Source organism: Rhodnius prolixus, unplaced genomic scaffold, assembly GCF_049639745.1.
Source record: "Rhodnius prolixus isolate KJV_2025 unplaced genomic scaffold, Rpr scaffold_13, whole genome shotgun sequence".
In the NCBI taxonomy this organism is placed as follows: Eukaryota; Metazoa; Arthropoda; class Insecta; order Hemiptera; family Reduviidae; genus Rhodnius; species Rhodnius prolixus.
In genome coordinates this window covers 13,444,045-13,467,728 of record NW_027411583.1, presented here as the reverse complement: position 1 = coordinate 13,467,728, position 23,684 = coordinate 13,444,045, and the positions used below count along the sequence as shown (strand labels likewise).

The window sequence follows — 23,684 nt, the reverse complement described above, 5'->3', positions numbered from 1 at the left end:
CAGGGACTTTTATTTGAAACCAAGTAAAAGGTTAAGTTGGCAACACGTAAATAAGCTTTTTTTTTTTATGTTGCGTACTAGTGATGGGCAGAACGAGTCCGTCTTTGGACTCGTTGGATTTGAATCAGTTCCAGGGTTGGAATCGATTCCAACAACTCGTTCACCGATTCCGGTCTCTGTACTTACCCTATGCATTAGTAACATTGTAAAAAATATCATTAAATGTTAGCTTTCCCAGTTAATAACAAAACTATATTTCTTTAACACACATTGAGTACTATCCCTAATTTCCAATTGCACTGATAAATATAAAATTAACAACGTAACACAAAAATTAACATAAAAATAGACTAGTCAATTATAAAAATTAAAGCAATGCTGTTTAGTCATTATCTAGCTTGACCACTGGAAGACTGGAGTTAATGTGCTTCAAGAGGATCCAAGATAGAGAAACGGAAATGGGTAGGAAATTATTCCCATAAAAAAAAAATCTAACCCTTCAAGCAAAATGATAATTACTCATAAATAAAGAAATATTTATTTACTAGGACTTGTATATCAAGCTTTAAAAATATTATCTCATTATCTTACGAAAAGAAAAAGCTGTGTGCTTAATCTTTAACATAGCGCTGGACCCTCTTATTCTTATCTTCATTGGGTAAGTTTAACCGTGTACATGACCGTGAGACAGTCAAAGTAACACTGAGCCAAAATTTAGTATTACCTAATTGGTTTACTTACTGCAGTATCCCTCCCACTCTATCACCAATTTCACAAACATTCATCGATTGGAAATAATTTTTAGTTAAATATTCGTTTTATTTGAATACAAAAAACATTATAACGCTTTCTTAAGATGATTTTAATTTTTAAAATTTGTTTTTGTCCATTACTCTTATATAATACGAAGAATTTCGAATAAAATATAATATACAAACACAATGATCTAGTGTGCAGGTGGAGTCAGTCCTCGTTACCATAGCAATGGAACCGTTAAACAACTCCGGTTCCAGCTCCAGCAATTTCTATTGGCTAGATTCAGTGAACGAAAAAATGGAACGAGTCCGGTTTCAAAAGGATTTAAATCACTCCGGATTCGACTCCACCAACTCCAGTGGATTTAACCAATGAAAATGCTAGAGCTGGGCCGGAGTCGTTTAACGGTTCCGTTGTCATGGTAACTACGACTGACTCCACCTGCACACTAGATCATTCTGTGTTTGTATATTATATTTTATTTGAAATTCTTCGTATTTTATAAGAGTAATGGACAAAAACAAATTTTAAAAATTCAAATCATCTTAAGAAAGCGTTATAATGTTTTTTGTATTCCAATGAAACGAATATTTAACTAAAAAATATTTTTAATCGATGAATGTTTGTGAAATAGGTGATAGAGTGGGAGGGATACTACACTAAGTAAACCAGTTAGGTAATACTAAATTTTGGCCCAGTTTTACTTTGACCGTCTAGTTGACATGTACACGTTCAAACTTACCCAATGAAGATAAGAATAAGAGTGTCCAGCGCTATGTTAAAGATTAAGCACACAGCTTTTTCTTTTCGTAAGATAATGAGATAATATTTTTAAAGCTTGATATTCAATTCTTAGTAAATAAATATTATGAGTAATTATAATTTTGAAGGGTTAGAATTTTTATGGAATAATTTCCTACCCATTTCCGTTTCTCTACCTTGAATACTCTTGAAGTAAGTTAACTCCAGTCTTCTAGTGGTCAAGCTAGATAATGACAAAACTGCATTGCTTTAATTTATATTTGACTAGCCTATTTTTGTGTTAATATTTGTATTACGTTGTTAATTTTATATTTATCAGAGCAATTGGAAATTAGGGATAGTACTCAATGTGTGTTAAAGAAATATAGTTTTGTTATTAACTGGGAAAGCTAACATTTAATGATATAATAATATAATAAATTGCGTGACATTTGTTCTTATGTTTAATCGTTCCAAACCTTCTGCTGCCTCATTTTCATTTTTATTTGCCTAAATTTTTTGGGGCGGGGCGGAATCACTTTTTTTAAAAATAGGGATTTGAATCAACTCGTTCCACCATCGGACTCGTTCCAATGGAACGAGTCCGCTCAAATAGCCCATCACTATTGCGTACTAGTGATGGGCTATACGAGTCCGCCTGTGGAATCATTGGATTTGAATCAACTCCAGGGTCGGAATCGATTCCAAAAACTCGTTCATCGATTCCAGTTGCCGTACCTATCCTATGCTTTCGTGCAAATATCATGCAATTTATTAAATATTTTATTAGTACTTAACTTCATCAGTTAATAACAAAACTACATGTAATTTGCAACAGTTTTAAAAGATATATAATATCTAATTGTTATTGACAACATCAAATAAAATTAGCTTTACACAAGAACAAGATTTAAAACAAAGCAGTTTTGTTAATATCCAGCAGGACCACTGGGAGGTTGAAGTTACCCTGCCAGGAGGGGAAATGAAATGGGAAGGAAATAAGGTTGTTAAAGGTATCAATGATGTTAGTTGGACCTTAAAATATGTACATGCAAACAAATTAAAATATAACAATGAACATAAACTAAGAAAGATTAACGAAATGAAATTATATTACTAAATATTTAATAATGAATAAAACTAAGCCGTCTATATATATATATATATCCCAATACAAAACAAAATGAATAATTTTTATCACAGCATTATCACAGACTAGAGAAGGATTAAAGTTTAAAGCTACTTAGAACTTAAGAAATTAATTAATGTAAATTTTTATTCAGAAATAATATCATAGAAACATTGCTCGACTTTAATCTATTGCGTCTGTCAACTAATATTTGTCCAGCTTTAGAGAAAATCCTTTCGCAAGGAACTGAAGTGGCTGGAATGCATAATCTTTTCAAAACAACGTCATACAATCTGGGATATAAGTCTTTCCTCTCTCTCCACCAATCTAACGGATTGGCTTCTCTATTTAAAAAAGGTTCTGCCAAATATTTGTCTAATTCAATTATACTGGCAGATACTGGGGTCTGTTTCGCGTTTAACGTTTTAATTTTTGCATCGAATTCCCGCCAAAGACTAGAAGTAGAAGTTGTGGATGATGGAACATCGGTAGATAACGAAGCTTTCGGAATTTGAATAAATGATAATTTAGTGGCAAGAGAATGGTACATTTTCCGGAATTTAATGTCGCTCGAAAAACCTTCGTTTTTAAATCGCGGATCTAAAATCATCGATTGACCTATAATTTCTACCGATTCTAAATTGGAAAACCGATTTGAAATATTAGCGCAAATTACTCGAGCCATTGATTGTATTTCAGGTCTGTAATTTGTGTGCAAAAATTTTGAAACGTGATCGGTCATAAAGCGCGAGAATATAATAATTTTAGAAATTGTTATATAATTTTCCGAACTTACTTCGTCCGTAATTTCATTAAATATCTGCAATAACTGAACCGCGCTCTCTAATATTTCCCAATCGATTGTTGTTATATTATGTTCACCCTGTAGATTTAATAAAGCTATGGTCGCGATCAATGGCTGTTTGGTTTTTAAAACGCGATCAAACATTATAAATGTGGAGTTCCAACGAGTGGGGACGTCTTGTTTTAATTTTAATTTTGGGAAACCCATCTGTGTTTGTGTATTATGTAGCTTGGTCAGAGAATGAGAACTTCTTTTAAAATATTCTACTAAAGCTTTAATTTTGTCGGTCGTTACGCGAATTTCTGCGATTCCCGAATGGACAACTAAATTCATTGAATGGGCAAAACAAGAAATATGCCTCCAATTGCACTGCTTTACTGCCGAAACAATATTTGCACCATTATCAGTAACAACGGCAGTTACTTTATTGGTGAGTTCCCATTCTTGGACCGTGGATTGCAGGTGTGAGGCCAAGTTATTCGCTGTATGTCGTTCAGAGTAACTAGTACACTTCAATAAATGTGTTTGTAAATTTGTGTTTTGGTCTATGTAGTGGGCAGTTATAGCAATAAAGCTTTCATTATTCACCGATGTCCAACAATCAGTTGTTAAACAAACGGCATTTACTTCGTTGAATCTACTTTTTAATTTTGATTCTTCCCGCTTATAAATCATTGGGAGTAAACTGTTGGATATATACTTTCGTGAAGGTACATTATAACTGGGGCAAAGCAATTTAATTAATTTTCTGAACTCTTGATCTTCAACAATACTAAAAGGATGATATTCTTTTACTATCATTTTGAGCAATTGTTCATCAATTTCCTTGGACTTACTGGGGTGCAAAGGTTTGATTACTTCTACAAAGTCAGTCAAGGATTTTTGAATTACCGGAGCCTTATGGGCAGATGAAGAGAGAGGAGCGACATCTGCAACTTCTGAATGGATGGAAGCTAAACTAGTAGAGGGAAGCGAGCTTAAATTTTGAGTGTCTATAGAAGTTAAATGAGATTTCTTAACAGGGATCTCTTCAGTGCTTTGCTCTGTATTCTTTCTTTTATTGAATGATATAGGATGTTTTCTCTTCATATGTCTGAACAAATTACTAGTAGAGCCACTTGTAAAGCTAACGATTTCGTGGCAATACCGGCATTTAGCTTTGACAGAATCAATAGAATTAAAGTGATTCCAAATTTCACTGCGTTTTGGCATTTGTCTGAAATTAATTTACTAAAAATTAATAAAATATTAAATTTAAAAAATAAGAAACAATAGTAAAAAAGGCGATAATAACCCCGTAGTTGATGGGCAAAAATAAATAAATAAATAAAATAAAATAAATAAAAAAGTAAAAAAATTAAACTAATTTATTAAATATTTTGCTTTTAAAATATTTTCAAATATTCAATAAAGAAAAACAAAAGATAAAAATGAAATAATTATTTAATTTAGGAAAATATTAGTCTTTGAAAATATTTTAGAAATCAACAAAGCACATGCTCTTCAACTTAATTAAGATTTACCACTGGAAAACACCCTTATCTGCTTATCATCAGAAGACAGACACACATGAAATATTGTTATCAGCACGAAAGATGAAATTGAAATGGCCCTTATTGCTATAGCTACATATCTAGAGACAAAAAAATTATATTACCTAAAGAGCGTACTTACTACAGACTCCCTCCCACTCTTATTACCTATTTCACAAACATTCGGCGATTGGAAATATTTTTTAGCAAAATATTATTCTATTTATTCTAAGCAGATTCTTAAGATGATTTTAATTTTTAAAATTTATTTTTGTTTATTACTCTTATAAAATACGAAGAATTTCAAATAAAATATAATATACAAACACAGAATGATTTAGTATGCAGGTGGAGTCAGTCGTCGTTACCATGGTAACGGAACCGTTAAACGACTCCGGTTCCAGCTCCAGCAATTTCTATTGGCTAGAATCAGTGAACGAAAAAGTGGAACGAGTCCGGTTTCAAAAGGATTTAAATCACTCCGGATTCGACTCCACCAACTCCAGTGGATTTAACCAATGAAAATGCTAGAGTTGGGCCGGAGTCGTTTAACGGTTCCATTACCATGGCAACCACGACTGACTCCACCTGCATACTAGATCATTTTGTGTTTGTGTATTATATTTTATTTGAAATTCTTCGTATTTTATAAGAGTAATGGACAAAAACAAAATTTAAAAATTAAAATCATCTTAAGAAAGCGTTATTATGTTTTTTGTATTCAAATGAAACGAATATTTAACTACAAAATATTTCCAATTGATGAATGTTTGTGAAATAGGTGATAGAGTGGGAGGGATACTACAGTAAGTAAACCAATTAGGTAATACTACATTTTGGCTCAGTTTTACTTTGACCGTCATGCGGACATGTACACGTTTAAACTTACGCCAATGAAGATAAGAGTAAGAGTGTCCAGCGCTTAGTTAAAGATTAAGCACACAGCTTTTTCTTTTTGTAAAACAATAAGATAATATTTTAAAAGCTTGATATTCAATTCTTATTAGATAAATATTGTGAGTAATTATAATTTTGTTTGAAGGGTTAGAATTTTTATGGAATACTTTCCTACCCATTTCCGTTTCTCTATTGAATCCTCTTGAAGCAAGTTAACTCCAGTCTTCCAGTGGTCAAGCTAGATAATGACAAAATTGCTTTAATTTATAATTGACTAGCCTATTTTTGGGTTAATATTTGTGTTACGTTGTTAATTTTATATTTATCAGAGCAACTGGAAATTAGGGATAGTACTTAATGTGTGTAAAAGAAATATAGTTTTGTTATTAACTGGAAAAGCTAACTGTTAATGATATATTTTAATAAATTACGTGACATTTGTTCTTATGTTTAATCGTTCCAAAACCTCTGCTGTCTCATTTTCATTTTAATTTTTTTGGGGCGGGGCGGAATCACTTTTTTTTAAAATAGGGATTTGAATCAACTCGTTCCACCATCGGACTCGTTCCAATGGAACGAGTCCGCTCAAATAGCCCATCACTATTGCGTACAAGTATAGGTTGTGTTCGAAGTGGGTGCTATTTTGAATTGTTCTGGTAAGTTATTATTAGATTGGATGCATGTTTTTAAATTATTTATGACAATAAAATTTTCATTTTAAAATTCATTTAACATTCTTATATAGTAAAATCATTAAAGGCTTTAAGTAATTTTGATGTATTGGCGCGGCATAGCTTGGTTTTTTTGAGGTACCGGCCATGTTAAAACAAAGATGCAAGGATCTTCCCCCTTTACTAGTAGTTTTTATCTTAATAGTTTCAATATTTATTTTTCTTCTTTTCATGTTTATTATATGACTTTTTTTTTTTTAATAATGAATAAACTTTAAGTTTCTCATATCATCACAAGGACGAATATTATTTGGTGTTTTTTTAACGTAAATGAAGCAACACTCTTTTGGTTACTTGAATGTCGTAACTGATATCCTTAATTTATATTAACTTCATCAGATATACGAATTTAAAAATAACCATTTTAATAAATAATTATTTTATTTTTCTTATAAATTTTTATGTACACGTATATATTTTGTTTCTATTTCTATTAAAACTGATGTAATTGGTGTCTTTAAATACATTGGATTGCATGTGACCTTGAGAACTCATTCTGCCGTGAATTCAACAGAAAAAAAAAAAAAATCCTATTAGCCAATTCTTTCAAATATAGATATATCTTTTTTTTTAATGTTTAATATTGTATATTTGTTTGAGATTCATTTAAATTTTACTAATCTTGATGTTCAAAAATCCAGAATTTGTGTTAAGATTCCAGCGCGCCAAAAAAATAAAATCTATCGGAACATTGAATGTACTTTATATAAAATTTGCATCTTTTGCTTTTAGTTTTACTACTAGATCAAATATAAGAGTGTTAAAGAGTGGCAGACGTCACCTAGATATTGATTAATGTTCGTACTTCGTATATCTCCGGCTTTACTCGTTTGCTATGCTTCAATCCATCAAAAACTAGCTTAAGTTTTCTCCTACTATTCAGCTATTAGGAAGAATACTATAAAATAAAACAATACCAAACAATTGTAAAAAAACCAAAGTTATGTGTACATTTACTACTTTCTGGTACTTCAAATTAACTGAACACTTGTATAACTTCTTCCTGTCTCAATTCGTTCTTAAATTTTAAGATTAAAAAAAATTTTTGAGCGAACACTTCCACGACTTTGATTGATATTTCTCAGGTTCTAACTTATAACTTTTCTAAAAAGCACCGAATAACAATGTAACGAACATAACACAATTTTTAAAACAATACATTACAGAGAAATGGACACTTTTATAGACGGAAACAGACCTCTTTTTCTTCACGGAACTGATCGAAAACGTATAATTTTCTCAGAAAAATGTTTAAATTAGATCGTTGTTTTCTAAATGAACTTACGAAGTTTATGGAAGAAACAAGTTTTTGAAACCACAAAAGTGGTTTCACTTTTGTGCAAATATTCGGTTTGAGTTATTTCCTTTAAAAATATTAGCAACACATTTAATCCTCAATGGCGTCCTTGTAAGTGATAAGATCAATCAAAAGGAAATTGTAGAGGAGGATTTACTTTTTAACCAGAGTGTCTTTAACTGAAGTTTCATAGAAAAATGTTACCATTAAAAAGTTTTTGTGAGTACGTTGTACTACGTACTACGTGAGTACAATGACTTTTCCCATTTTAAAGAAAAAAAATCATTAAAGATCAATTTCGAGAAAAGCTCAAAAATGGGAAAAGTCGTCTTTTTGTTACGTAGTGCTTCCGGTTGGGCTATTTTCATCGATTTCTTGTCATCCGGTCCCATGAGAGATGATTACCTTTATGCAGGCTAAGTATAAAGTTTGGAATTTCATTCGTGTAAACATTTCACTTACCAAAAGCACTAACCATTTTCTAAAGAAACTCGAGATCTCCAAAGGGCATTTCTGAAAATTTTCGATACTCAGTATTCATAATCTTAATATTTTTGTTATTAGTCATAAGAAGGAGATAACAGAATAGTGCTTAAGGAATCTTGACGTCACAGAATCCCATTGAAAAGAATTTCAAACCGAAGTGGTAGATAGGTCTCTAAGAGACGTTATGACTTAGTTCGATCGGATCCCGTTCGTTCCACAGAAAAATTACGGGAAATGGAAAATGGTTGTGTTCTTTATTCAAAATGTCAACTTTAAACTTAGCGATTTGTCGTATATGGAGGGGGGCCGTTATCGTTGTCGCTAGCCTCAAAACGTGTGTTAATTTACATTTACCGACATAAAAATGGATTTAGCTCAGTAAGTTTAATTGTTAGTTAATAGTGAATGATTTTCAGATTGTTCGTTTGTTCGTATAGTGGAAAGATTGTTATCTGCTCCTAGTGATGTTTTTACTAGTTCAGGTACTCTGACCCCACAACTGATCCGCACATTGTTTCTATTTTTATTTTCTCTTCTCTTTGCAGGAGGATGTTTTGTGATCGTGACAAATTTTGTATATTGTGTTTTTGCCGGAAATGGCAGTATTGATTGATTGACAGGCATCCTGACCCAATTTTCTTTTTATAGCGTGTGTGTAGGTACAGAAAGAAAATGGAGAAAACCCTATTTTTCTCTTTTTATTTGATTTCTCCCTTAAACCGGAAGACAAATTCGGTGATAAACTCTCTCAACCGGAAGTACCTCTTTCGAGAAAGGGATTTTAATGATTTTCTTAAAACTTGCCATTCTTACTAAATATGTTGAGCTTTAATTTTTATTGAAAATATATTGATTTTAGAAGGCTTCTTGGTGCTTAAACTAGTTATAGACTTGTAATGTAGCTTCTATATCTCTACTTGGTTCTTCTTTAAATTTGTTCTTTCCATCTAATAATATTGTATATTCTGAAGCTTGATTTAGAGACTTTAGAACTTATCACAGACGAGGGATTTTTCTCAAACTGGTGCCATGACTGCACGTTATCGTGAAATTGCACTTTTGAGGGAAGAGTACCTCCCTCTCTCCAAGAAGAGTTCTTACTTCAATTTTCTTGGGGAATTACATCAAATAAGGGTCCTTTATAACTAGACTTACCATACGTACCGGTTTGACCGGGATGGTCCCGGTTTGAGATCCCTGTCCCGGCGTCCCGGTCAAACTTGAACAACACCGACACCCCGGCCGATCCCCACCCCGGGCCCATTTATTAATATGTTTTCAGTTCTTAATAATTTTGATTGCATTTCAAATATGAAAAACACAAATTAAGAGAAAAGCAAAACGAAAATGAGCCTCTTCCTCCTCGGCGTCCCGGTTTAGCTCTTCGTAATTATGGTAAGCCTATTTATAAGTAAAGTTCATTTAAAGTCTTGTGACTGTACTCATTGTGCAATCAGTTTGAATGCCCATCATGAATCATTGATGAATTCTTACTAGCGCAGTCTGGTGTTCGATTGAAAGTAGCTCCTGGAATATGTAAAAAATCTTCTGCAATGCCCCCCCCCCCAGTTAGTAAAGGAAGAATTAATTGAAAATTTGGTTAGGTTGGCAATGCTGGATAATATTTTTGATTTTATCCATTGGTGCGAGTTACGATGGTTAAAAATTGTAAGAAAAATTAGTTGTTTGCATACAAGTTTGAACAGGAATATATTATATTGAAAATATGCATGATTGAATACACACTGCTGCTTGTTAATTGATTTTATTATTTCATGTCGGCCTAAAAAGCATGCACCTATTTATATATATAAAAAAAAGAAAATTTCAATTTAGCTGTCACCATTTATATTAATGTTATGTCTTGTTTCATTATTACAATTTTTAAATAATTTTTTTTTTTTTGTAGACACTGTAGATTGTAGATTTTCGTGTGAGCTCAATTTTTCCAAGTTTTTACTGTTGAAAGCATGTCCACGAAAATGAAAGAAATTTATATTAACTATTATTTTTAATTTTTTTTAATTTTTTATTTTTGTAGAGAAATGGCATGGCTTCGTAAAAAAACGAAAAAGAGTACGAATTTAAAACTTGCTAAAAAGGCAACTTTGGTGCAGGTAAATTATGCATTATTTTCATTTTTCCTCCTTTACAATTTTGTTTTTCCTTGCCTTCGTTTTTGGTCCCTTTTTTTTAAAGGAGTTTTATCAGTTTTTTTTTTGGTAATAATGTTTTTACTCCTGAATAGTGGAATGCAATGTCTTTTTTTGTTTTTAATTCTTTGTACTTACTTGCATTTAAGATTGTTTAATTTATATTTTGTTGGTTTTTCCCCCTTCCGTTCAAACTTATTATATTTTCATTTAAGTGTTAGTTATAATCAGTAGTACAGCTTGTTTATATTTTTCCGGTTAGGCGAGGGTGAATTAAACTATAGTTTTAGGACCTCTATAGGATTATTTTTCAGGAAAAACGCAGTAATTACACAGAAATAGTGAGACGAGCGTTTAGGTGGTTAGTCTTGTCAGGGGAGAAAGCTCTCCCTGGCAACGAAGGAAGGGTAATTATGACAGGAAAAATGGGGGAAAACTCTTCTCGAAGTTGAGACATGTCATTTACCAATGTGAAGCTTTCTTATTGTGTAGAAGGCTGAGAAAGCCCGGCAGCCTTTTGGTATAGGTAGACCTTGGTTGGACCTTGATTCATTTCGAGAAAAAATATTAGAAGCTACGTTATGGTTATGATTGTGCAGGTTAAAATTTCCTACTTTCAGTTTGCACACGAAAGAAAGGGCAAAAGTATTTTTCATTTGTTTTAGTCTAGCTCCAAAATAATGTTGTCCTATGATTTTAGGGCGTAATTACTAGAAGAATAGGTAGAAGGTTTTTGATTCAGTTGAAGGTTCTTTCTTGCAGAAATTCTGTAGCCGAATTAGCGTAGTTATGTCGTTGGCTCTCGAACTCAGAGCATTTTGCACTAAGTTTCCTTAACCTATCCTGCTGTTACAGACCTAAGAAGGATGTACTTCTTATCTTTTTGTCTCATCTTAAGGGATTTTTAAGATTTGACGGTACATTAGCATGCAGTAAACGTGATTAGAAACGCCTGCCTTGGTCTGAGATGCATTTGAGTTGGCGTTTGTCTATGTGTAAACATTCTCATAACAACGATATTGGAAAATTTCAAATTAAATTTAGTTGAGGAATATAAATAACATTTTTAACTGACAGAACTACATTCTTAACGTTTTATGTAAATGTTGGGAAGATATCGTTCCCTAAAAAAGAGTTTACGAGTAGGATCTGCTTCATAATGAGTCCAGGAAGACGGGAGGTTCTATCAAAGTATCCGTTAAATGTTGGTCCGGAATTGAAAGAATTTTCTGACTGAACACAGGACAGTAACAATAAATTTAAATTTAATTCAAGTTTTCCAGTTCAAAATGGCGACATAAGTAAAAACTGCATCCCATTTTTGGCAATACCCGGAGATATTCCGCCCTCATAAATATTAACAAGAAGTCGTAATCTCTCTAGTACGCAAATGCGGTAGGCTGTTTATTGCGTCAGCCTTTGGTGTTTATAATTCTAGCGCGTTTAGGTTATTCGTTCAAAATGATGGATTTATCGAAGCTACAATTAGTTTGTTGAAACACAAGTGATTTTAATAGACTAAAAAAATAATTTTTTTAATGAAAGCCGAGTGTATTCGACGCTCATATTTTAATTATTAAAGTAGCAGTAATCTTCTATCTTCCAGTAGAATAAAAATCTAAACCCTCTTAATTATTCAAATATGATTAAAATTTGTAAAATTCAAAAAAATACACATTTCTTCTTTTTTTTCATATTTTATGTGTAAATTTTGCAATGATTTCAAGAAATTTTAGATTACAATATAAAAAAGACATTTTCGTCTTGCAGACCTCCAAGGAGAATGTCATCTCTTCATCAAAACGGGTGGGAATAAAGAGGAAGAGATCGAAAAGCAAAAGGACTACGTCATCAAAAAAGAAGATGATTCAAAAAGATATGACAGATAATTTGGTAAGTTTTATAAAATTAAACGATTCTCATTTATATAATTTTTTTTTTTTTTTTTAATTGCGTCAATATTTACCATGCCTAATAGGGTCTAATGTAAGTATACAAAGTTTTAGGTTCTTGTGGTTTTTAGTTTTTGAGGTATTTTGGTAACACTGACACAAACACCGAACATTTCCTAAAAACCACTTTTAGGATTCAAGGGACCTCAAAACGGACCTCATTTCCGGTGCAAAACACAAAATCCTTATATCTGCACCATTACGATACTTTCCTTTACAATGATGGTTTTGGTTTATTTCGACCGTTGTTTATAGATAATTTTTGGGGAATAACGAGGTGCGGTCATCAATAAATACAACTTTTTTGCTTTATACCAACGTTTCGGTAATTTTTACCACCTTCTTCAGGGTATTATAAAAAAGTTTGTGAAGTTTAATGTAGAGCTATATCATCATAACTGTTTACAACAATACCCTGAAGAAGGTAGTAAAAATTACCGAAACGTTGGTATAAAGCAAAGAAGTTCTATTTATTGATGACCACACCTCCGATATTCCCCAAAAATCATTCCTTTACAATAGCAAAGATATCAAAAGTAAAAACTAGTTCCTGGTCCTCTTCGAGTCATGACCACACCCCCACAGAAATTCAGGGAGAAATTTTTCTATTTAAAAAAAAATGTTTTTCCAGGTGCCAGAAGAGAGCAAAGAAAATTGGAATGCTTGTTGTTTGGATCAGGAAGTGGTACAATACGCTGCAACAAAATGTACGTCTGATATTGAATTTCCAACCAACAATAACACAGGTGCGGTCATCAGTTGTGATCTAGCACGTGAGGATATGTTGGTTACCGACGCTGGCGGACATACTGTCACCGATTTGGGAATATACTCACTGCAACCGCAAACATATCAACATGAGGAAGAAGGCGATGCTATGGCAGTAGTAGCTGATGAACAACAATATCTTCCTTACTATGATTATGATGGGCAGACCTTATGCTGTGATCCGACGCAAGAGGTAGTTATTTTTTTTGTTATATTAGTCTGAGTGGTTGGGGGATGAACGGAAGGAGAGAATCCTCCCAAAAAGAGAGATCAAGTTAGTGTGAGAGTTGCTGATAACTGTTGGTGTTTCAGGTCGAGTGGGAAGCCTTTGATCCATATCAGTTCATAAAACAGTTACCACCCTTGACCAATGAGATGAGAGCCAGATGTCCAGCACTTCCTTTAAAGACAAGATCTTCGCCGGAATTTTCACTTGTATTGGATTTAGATGAAACCTTGGTACATTGTTCTCTACAACGGCTGGATGATGCTTCCTTCTCATTTCCGGTCCTGTTTCAAGAAACATCTTATACGGTGTTCGTCAGGACGAGACCATTTTTCAGGTACTTTATGCCAACAACAAAATAGATTCTATTATTGTGTCCCCAAATCGATTGAACGAATTACTATCGATAACTTCTCCTTTAATTATTTTTACAGAGAATTTTTGGAAAGAGTTTCTGGATTGTTTGAAGTGATCCTGTTCACCGCCTCAAAAAGGGTTTATGCTGATAAGCTGTTGAACCTTATCGATCCAACTAGGCGGCTTATCAAGTGAGCTTACCTGTTTTACTTTCACTTAGACAAATTGTTCTAGCGAAGCCTTGTAGCTTTTCCTATTTTTAAGAGGCTTTCCGGCGGGATTCCTGTCCACCTGTCCTCTTCAACAGCAATCCTCTTCCTTGTACTGATCTGTTGCGCTACCCTGGGCTCTACATAGACAAAAGACTCACGTGGAACCCACACTAGACTTAAAAGACAAGCAATGACGAAATGTGCGAAGCTGCTTTACAGACTACATGGAACGACGCTCTAAATTGCCCATTGAACTCAAACGATTACTATACAATACTATCCTCAAACCTATGAGTACTTACGGCCTAGAGCTGTGGGGTTCAGCCAAACCAACCAACCTAAGGACGGTACAAACATTTCAATCAAAACTACTGCCGACAGATTGCTGACGCACCTTTCTACCTGACTAACCTCACCCTTCACACCGACCTCAACATTCCGTTCATAGACCAACTCGCCAAGACTAAATATCAAAAATTCCATACTGCTCTCTCTACTTGCTCAAATCCTCGTGTACAGTGTCTCGCCTCCTCTGACACCCCTAACAATAATCCTCGACGACTGAATCGCCAGTGGCCCCGCGACTTCCTTGCAGTCTGAAGAACTAAACGTCATTATTCTCCTATCTCTCCTCTCTCCTCATACTCATATTCTCCTCCTCACATTCCCCTCTCTCCTGTAGAGAGTGCTACCGCTAGGTAGGTTCTCTCCTCCTGCTCTTCCCGCACCAGTTCATCCTTATTTACATCCTATTTACTTATTGTATATACTTATACAGATTATAAATTACAAAAAAAAATTTAAGAGATTCAAATGCTGAAAAAAACGGAACTAAATCAAACTAATTATATTCTGTTAATAGGTACAGATTGTTCAGAGAGCATTGTGTTTGCGTCAATGGCAATTACATTAAAGATCTGTCGATTCTGGGACGGGATCTATCCAAGACTATAATTGTAGATAATTCTCCACAGGCTTTTGGTTACCAGGTCAGTTTTGTTTTACATCTTATTAGGCTTTCCTTTTTTTTCTATTTATTTTCGTTCGGAATTGAAACTAGAACAAGAAATTACCCTGATTCAAAACTTAGTTCACATTGGTTATTCCACGTACAACAAAAAAGTTGAACCAAAAAATCGCTTCCAATATTGTTCAAACTCTGAAAATTAACAGCATTTAGCTCTTTTCTTTTTAAGTACGATCAGGACCGTACATTTTACTGAAATAGTACTTTAGAGAGCTGGCTACTGACTCCTAATCTTTCCAAGAAGTTCCCTTAATCGAATTTCCATGGAAAAACAATTCAAATAGAATTTTATGGTAAACATGAGTACAAAAATGATGCATTATTTAAAGAAAATCGTAGTGATTTCCAAAAAAATTAAAGAGAGGCAAAAATCTACTAGGTAAAATGATTTTTTTACTATTATTAGATGAAGCGATTTTTAATTTAAGAGTTATTTTTTAGTTCTGCAGAGAAAATTTTATCGAAAAACTTATTTTTTCAAATTCTATAAACCTCAATACGCGTATTTCCCATGAAAACTCAATTTTCGAAGATCTGGGAAGATCGCAGTTTCCTTTCAACCGCAGCATCACTCATCATCAGTGTGCATTTGTTTTAGACTCGAATCATGCGTACATGAAATCCTGAAATCAAGACTGAACTAGTTACAATTTAGGGATTTTTTTTTTTTTTATACCATGTTTTACCACTTTTGCCTCCCTGTGTAAAAGGATCTTCTCAAGTATATCTTGAGAGTGCATTCAAGATTTTTTTAAGAAGTTAAATATTAATAAAAAAAAGTTCAGTCGTGGGACGTTTGAAAGGCTCTTAAAGTAACTTGATTCTTGGACATTGCACAATTCTTTATTTATTACATTTTATTAATATCATTCTTTTTGTTTTATTGTTTATGACCTTTTAAAAAACTGACTAATACTATAATTTCTTTTATTATCAGCTGGAGAATGGCATTCCAATCGAGAGTTGGTTCGTTGATCAGTCAGATTCTGAACTAATGAAATTGTTACCATTTCTGGAGGATCTGGTTTATATGGTGAGTTTTTAATATTTTACAATTTATTAAGCAGAAAAAAATATTTAAAATTGTCAAAGTAAAGAAATTTTAGGTCTTTTGGTTCCTTTTTCTTTTGGGTTAGAGTACCTGACCGCTGTTGATGGTGGAGTATCTGTCCCCTCTGGTTTGTCCTTACCGACTCCCTTACATCTTCCTATGGCTCCTTGGGAAGAAACTGGATTTGAATTCGCCTCCATCCAGTCCTTGTTTAATTTGTGGGACTCTCTGCCGTTCTATTTTCTTATAAGACTTCTCTGAGGACAGTGTTTCCTTTCATCTGGCAGAGCAGTTCTCGGTTAAACATATGGGGGGGACTTTATGGGTTGTAGAGTTTCTTGGTTTCGGAGCTCTCACTGCCCGGCTAATCGCCCTGTCTAAAGTTACCGGAGTTATTACTGTACACACCTAGCATCCTTCTAGTTTCTTATATTTTTTTAAGGAACTCTGTTCTTTAGAATATCTTGGGGAGAGCATTGGAGCGTAGCGAGTGAAAATGGCCTTGACTAGTTGCTCCAGTCAATCTTACAAAAATTTTACCTAGAGTATCTAGGTCAAGGTTTCTCATGTGCTTTAAGATGAGAGGACTCAGCAGACTAAGTTGGCCGAAGTATTGCACTTCAAACAACAAACAAGGAAGTGCAATGACATTTTCTTAACAATGAAACAAAACAAAACTCCATGGGATGCAGGGAATTCTTGTTGAGCATTTTATGCAGTACTTCTTTTTTTGAATAAAAAAAAAATATAAGAATTCCATTGCGAAAACTAACCGAATAAGTATTACGATCGTGCCGAATGTCCTATTATATGGAGTTTTAATAGAAAAAGATATGTGGGAAGTTGGTCTAGAGATTATGAGTGCTGATTATTAACGCTTTAAACTAAGTGCTCATTCAAGGACTTTCCAATGAAAGGTTTTCATGAAAATTATCATAAGAGTATTCAAGAAAAATAGATGTTCGGGGTCTTTGAAATTGCTATCCACTGTAATCTTGGCTAAGCCTCAGTGATACATGATTTTTTTGTATCAATTTCTTATTCAAGTACTTTCTATATGTACTTTACTCGTTTCAGCTCATTATTATTACAGTCGAACCTCGCTTAACGAGCATAATTCGTTCCAGAACCTTACTCGTTAAGCGAAATACTCGTTAAGCGAAACAATTTTTTTCATTTAAATTAAAATAAAAGGGGATAATTGGTTCCATGCAAAAAAAATATTGATAAAATTTTTTTTTATAACATTTATTTCGAAAAAATTATATACATATGTACATATGATGTAATATAATATAAATTACATATATTAATTGAGATAAATATGTACATTCATAATTAATCCTTTTTAATTATAAATTTGTCCAATGTTCCTTGTTTCTGCCGTCGCTTCAAAATGTCTTCAAAATGTGACACAGCATTATCATTAAATAAATTTATAGATCGCATAGCCACAGCCTTATTCGGGTGATAGTTTTCTACGTGTGTTGCAACAGTTTCCCATGCTTTCAACATTTCTCTTATTGCGCTGGAAGATTGTTGTTCCTCTGATATTTTCTCCTCTTTGTCTAATAAAGTCTCTTCCACCAATTCTTGTTGTGAAATGTGTTGCAACTCAACAAGTTCCTCTGTGGATAGCTCTTGACTATGATCGTTCAACCCCTAGAACAATCTAAGCCTTTCTTCTCTGCCCAGGTCAACTTCGTTACAATATTTAAACACAAATGTCACTATATGGACTTTCCCTATACACCACTCATTCGGTGAAGTTCGGTTTCGACTGTATCAGTGCATTAGATACGTGGAGAATATGAAACGCATATGCGTAAACAGGAATGACTAATCGAAGAATGCGCAGTTTTCGATGAGTCAGCGAAAACTGCGCAGTCAGCGAAATATCATTAGAAAACTATCGTTATGCGAAACATCGCTCGCTATAAGAATCAATTTGTTTTACTCGTTATGCGAATTACTCGTTAAGCGAGGTGCTCGTTATGCGAGGTTCCACTGTATTTATTTTCATTTTTTAGAATGAAGATGTAAGGCCGCACATAAGGGACAAATATAGATTGTTCTCCTTTCTACCACCGGATTAAAGAAGATATTTACTTAGTTTGTTTTAAGCAAGAAACAAATCAAAACAAAGTAAGGGCTTACGTTGTAATTTTTTTTTTTAATTATTTTATATCATTTTTATTATCATCAATTGATTTTTTCACAATTTTTTTTTTAGTTTTTTAAAAAAATTAGTAATTGTAGTTTTACATTGTTTTACGAGAGTTGATTGTTGAAATGCAGTAAAAATGCCTACATTTTTAAGAAAATATCGTATCTTTTTAAATAGAAATGAACTCTATTTAAAGAAAAATAGTTTCTTTTTGTCAGAGAGATCATTTTAGGGCCCAACAAAAACTATTAAAATACTAATCAACATTAACTTCTGGAATAGATTTATTAAATTTTTTCTAAACAATGTAGGCATTTTGTTTATTTAGATTTTTTTATATAAGTTAATTCAACTGGTGACACAAACAGCTTTTTTATTCAAAAAAACAAAAAAACAATGTCAAAATGAGCTTTAGAGTATTGCTTTAATGAATGTTAACGGAGAAGACGTAAGATTTGTGTTTTACTTCCAATCGGAAGTTGATTCGACAGTATAATATATTATATTTTGGGTCGAACTTGTAATTTTTTATTTATACTATTACTACTATTTCTACTACTCGCTGGCCATCACCACAGCCCATGAAGGGCCTGGGACCTCAGCCACAACAGCTTTCCACCGTTCACGGTCCCTCGCAGCCGTTCTCCAACCGTGCAGGGCCGACCGCCTCCACGTCCCTCAGCCATCTCAGCCTTGTGGTCTGCCTCGGGGGCCTTCTCCCGCCAGGATGCCCATATAATGCTCTCTTTGGAGCCCTTATATCCTCCATTCGGGGTATGTGTCCCAACCATCGCAGTCTTCCTGCCTTTTTTTGCAAGACATAATATCAGGCTCACAATACAGTTCAATATTTATACTATTATAGCCCTCAATTTTGCTACGACGCATATATTACGCCAATTCTGTCATCTAACTCCAGGACAAACTTTACTTCTTCTATTCAAATTTATAGGTCACTAATAGTTACAACGGTTTGTTCATAAAAGAGAAGTTGTGAGATGTCTGTTATTCAAAAAAAAAAATTACAGATTTTCGGTTAAGTTTATCAACTAACATGATAATAAACTTCTTATTGTTAGCGCTTTCATTTGCTTGTTCATTCTCCTGGTTGACCCTTTCCCTAAACTAGGGAGGTTTTCCTGTCTGTAAGGTTCATGAACCTTACACGTAGGAGAATCCTATACTGTGATCTCCATCATATTCTACTTGCTACATATCCAAAATTAGACGTTTATATCTCTCGTCCGCTGAAGGTACAGGATTCTGTTGACATTTTCTAAACAGAGTAGGGACAGAACCTCCTTTTTATTACCCAAGCTAACATTAGATATTTAAATTTTACTCAAGATTTTTTGTTTAAACATCTGTACATTATCATTTAAGACCAGTATCTCTTTCTTACAACCTGATTATCGAGGGATAACAAGTTAAAAGATGGCCACATTTATAGTACCTTCTTGTCTTTCATACTTCATTCTGCCATCAAGTTCTTTAGTATAACAAAGTAAAAAGTATTGTTGAACAGAAATTTAGTGCTTTTCGCCATTGTCAGGAAATGGGTTATTGAAACGTTGTCAATGATCTGCTATTTATGTCAATAAGAGTGATATTTGTAAGCCTACATTTAGACGTCAAATTTTTTAAAAGTAAATATATCCAAGTTGTTTTTTTTGTTTTTAATCAGCTGTTTGTGTCAAAGCTCTCTTAATAATCACAACCAGTTTCTATTTTCTTTAAATCTTTATTTTTCAAGTTAAATTCGATATTTGAATTTAGATTTAAAGAGTTATCTCTTGTTATCACATTTTACTGTTTTTTATCTTCCAAAAAAACAAAAAGAAAGTTATTTAAAGAAATTAAATTCAAATTAAAAAATTTGAAATCGTTTTAATGTTTTATTATTATAATGTAGTTATATTTAAAATTAAGGAAGAAACAAATCTTTTAATATAATAATTATAAATTAAAATTTAATCCAAGAAATGAAAAAATTAAAAGTAAAGTTTAGAAATAATTGAAAGAAAAAATGAAAATCATATTTTGATTACAAAAATTTCAGCGTTTATTGTTGGCAATTTTGAACTTATATGTATTTTTGTGTTCACTGTAGATTTATTTATTTTTTATTTATGCAAAAAAAAGGTCGCAATTTTTTCATGAACTTTTAACCTTAAGAAATTGTCTTAGCAGATTCCTTATGTTTGATTTGTCTTTTCTTTTTTTTTTAAATCACTTGTTTTCTTTAGCTTCTAATTTGCACATTAACAAACAAAATTAATAAATTAAAAAGGATAATTGTGACTTCTTTTTTATTGGGACGGACGTTGCTAATATCTTGTGAGAGACAACAACTTGTCGTCGGCTTATGTATGATCAATCGTTTTTTTGAATTTATGATGAATCTAGACGGGTACCCAGGAAAAAAAATAGAACCTAATTTTGTTATCAGTTCTCCGTGGAATGTCCAGTTCTAAAATTATGCTGTAAGGGAACGGGAAAGGAGGAATAGGGTGTACACAAAATGTTAATTTCCAGGAATAACAATTCTATTTATTGACAATAATAAAATAACACATAACAATAAAATCAATCATTAATCATAAAATAAATTAAACATAAATCAACTCTTTTAATTGTAACACAACTTAAAAATAATACTTTTCTCTTACAAACTTAATCAGCTGACTCCGTAGAATGGGGGTTAGCAGCTGCACATGTGACGAGATAAACACACAACGTCACGGGCCTGCAGCTGGCCCTATTCGTACTCCGCCTACCTCACACCTCCCGCTGACAATGCTATCTCTCATAATTATTAACCAAATACTATCACCTTTCGTTTGGACGTCATTAAACTTGAGCTTTGACTTCAATTCTTTTCTAGTAGAAGAACCATTTGTAGCATTTTTGGAATATAAACGGTAAATAGAATGGTTATGCCCTTGCCCATAACCTCTCTATTTACCCGACCCCTTGTATTGGTACATCGACATGCATTACTTATATTGGTTTCCCCTAATTTAATGTTCTAATTTTCTTTTCAGCAACAATTACGTAAAATGCAATTAAAAATTTAAAAACCCTTAACGGAAATGCCCTTTGTTCTCTCTCGCTTAAATATAACGTATCGATTTTCCTATCGACGTATTGTAAGTCGATCACATTTAAATTCCTTATTAGGAATTTGTAGAAACCGAAGACAACTTACAAGTTTGAGAATTACAACTGAGCAAATAAAAAAAAACTATCCTTCTTTTAAAAAACATAACTTTAATTTGTATGAATACCAGCAATTATTGTTAAATAATTTGATAAACTTTAAACAAATTGTCTTCAATAAAATATCAAATGCTGCACGATTCACACATCTTGTAAAGCAAATCTATCGTGTGGATATGGTCTGGTAAGGAATTTCGATTAGGGAGGAGCGCTCGGTAGTGTTGTCTAGAAAAAGTCGTTCATTTGGGAAATTTCGTGTAGTTTTTTTTTATTTTCTCGCAAATGAAGTCTAAAAAACTTTAAGAATGGGGTCAGTTCAATTTTATTTCAAGCTGTTCACTTACGGGGGAGGTTATACCATGAGAAAGGGAATTAGTAAATTAAAAAAGCGGTCACGGGATTGAAAACAGGATATCCGCCACATTTAGTCTCCATCACAATTATTCCACCACCATCATCAAAGCAGGAAGGTAGTGTGTTTTTTTTTAAAAAAAAGTTCGTAAAAATTGTTTTTGATGGTATTTTCAAACCGAACATTTTGTGTGCGCGCGCATGGCAGAATGTATGAATGGGGAGAAACTTGCAAGCCTAAAAATAATAAGCGGTAAATTACACAGCTTGCTAATTAATATTAAATATTTAGACACTTCAGTCTTATAGAAAAATGTTATTAAATTATAAATATTTGTAAAAAAAAATAAAAATAATATATATTACAATAACACACTAAATTTACGCACATGTGTATAAAAAAAAAAAGAAGAAAATAACAAATACATTTTGTGCTATTATTTTTGTCTTTTTATGTATAATATATTTAATAATTGAATGAGGAGGAATACAGTGGTAAAAAAAAACAATGTAGTTACAAAAAACAAATAATTTTATTGTTGAATCATTTTTAGTTGATAATAGAAAGGTTATAAATGTTGTGCTGTACGTAAATAATTTGCTTTAGTTGATACAAAAGGCACTATTTTTTTTATTATTATTAAAAGTTTTGAAGTGCAATATAAGGTTATCTCCATGGAAGGTTATGTAGTCGTGAAAGTTTTTTTTTTTTTAGTCGTATCTTGTTTTTGGTTTACCTTTTCGTTCTGACTGGTTTTTGAATTTTCATCCATTTTCAAAGATTGGTTTATCAGGATCGTAATGGATCGCCATTCTCAGACATCATTCTCTAGATGATGAAGAGGATTCACCACGCATGTTCTCTGAGCAGATTTAAAAACGAGAGTAGATCCTAGAAAATACTTAAGTCATCCATATTTTGGAAACTTTCTTTTTTTTCCGCCTTTGTTGGGAATTCTTCCATTTTCATTTTTTTTCCGCCTTTGTTGGGAATTCTTCCATTTTCAGTGCTGCCATTCATGATGAAAAGCAACCATATTATCGTACTCATTCAGTTCATAATTGTATGGCCATCATTCTTCCATGGAACTATAGAAGGGCATTAAAGTTTACCCGTAAATTTAATGGGAATAAACGAAGAATTCTGTTGGAAATTGGAAAAGTTTTATTTATTTTTCAGATCTGAAATTTACAAAGAAAAAAGATGAGTTTCTTTTTTAATTATTGCATTTACGTTTTTATTTTTTTCAATTCTCATATTTTAATTACTTATATTTTCCAAGTTTTTATATATACAAAGAGTCTATTCTATCTAATTATTTTAGTTTGATGCACCACATTATTTTATATTAAATTTTGTATTTAAAAGAAAAAAAAAGTACAAAAAAAAATGGAATAGATAAAGAACGACTTCTTGATGAGTTTTAGAATATTTTAAATACAAATTTTCGATGGATGTTATCTGTTTTTGTTCTTGACAACAAAGGATAATTTAAAAAAAATAATAATAATAATCGTTCTTAAATTTATTAAAAAATAATGAACAATTGATTATTGTGGTTATATTGTTTATAAAAGAATTTACATTAAAAAATTTTTAATGTTCCTTTAAAATTATTTTTTCTCAAATGTTAATTAAAAAAAATCATGTTGACCACTACTAACCTTTTTTATACAATTTCTTTGTAAAGTAAAAACATCGTCTTAGTGGTGCGCTCCCACCAACTTATAAATGTTTGAAAACATTAAAATATATATATATTTAAAAATTTCTTTTTCTTTATATATTATGTTTAATAAATTATTAAATGTAGTTTATTGTTGGAA

At 32.5% G+C, this 23,684-nt stretch overlaps 1 protein-coding gene across 2 annotated transcripts; it reads left to right on the top strand.

Moving 5' to 3' along the window:
- Window positions 1–59: 59 nt before the first annotated feature.
- LOC141448224 (CTD small phosphatase-like protein 2-B) lies at window positions 60–23,684 on the top strand. 2 transcript variants are annotated; one of them, XM_074116439.1, is made up of 10 exons: window positions 60–78; window positions 6,472–6,516; window positions 10,416–10,491; window positions 12,298–12,420; window positions 13,111–13,440; window positions 13,560–13,810; window positions 13,908–14,021; window positions 14,905–15,031; window positions 16,007–16,102; window positions 18,151–23,684. In XM_074116439.1, the coding sequence occupies exons 3-10, from the start codon at window positions 10,420–10,422 to the stop codon at window positions 18,214–18,216; spliced, it is 1,179 nt and encodes a 392-aa protein (XP_073972540.1). In that variant the 5' UTR covers window positions 60–78; window positions 6,472–6,516; window positions 10,416–10,419; the 3' UTR covers window positions 18,217–23,684. The 2 variants fall into 2 exon arrangements, with proteins under 2 accessions (XP_073972540.1, XP_073972541.1); XM_074116440.1 differs by lacking the exons at window positions 60–78; window positions 10,416–10,491 and having other exon boundaries at window positions 6,466–6,516.

Excerpts from the sequence above, each read along its gene's own strand:
- LOC141448224 (XM_074116439.1), top strand. The coding sequence starts at position 10,420 with ATGGCATGGCTTCGTAAAAAAACGAAAAAGAGTACGAATTTAAAACTT. Across the intron at positions 13,441-13,559 it reads GCTGTGATCCGACGCAAGAG|GTCGAGTGGGAAGCCTTTGA; the intron begins GTAGTTATTTTT and ends TTGGTGTTTCAG. Across the intron at positions 13,811-13,907 it reads AGGACGAGACCATTTTTCAG|AGAATTTTTGGAAAGAGTTT; the intron begins GTACTTTATGCC and ends TTATTTTTACAG.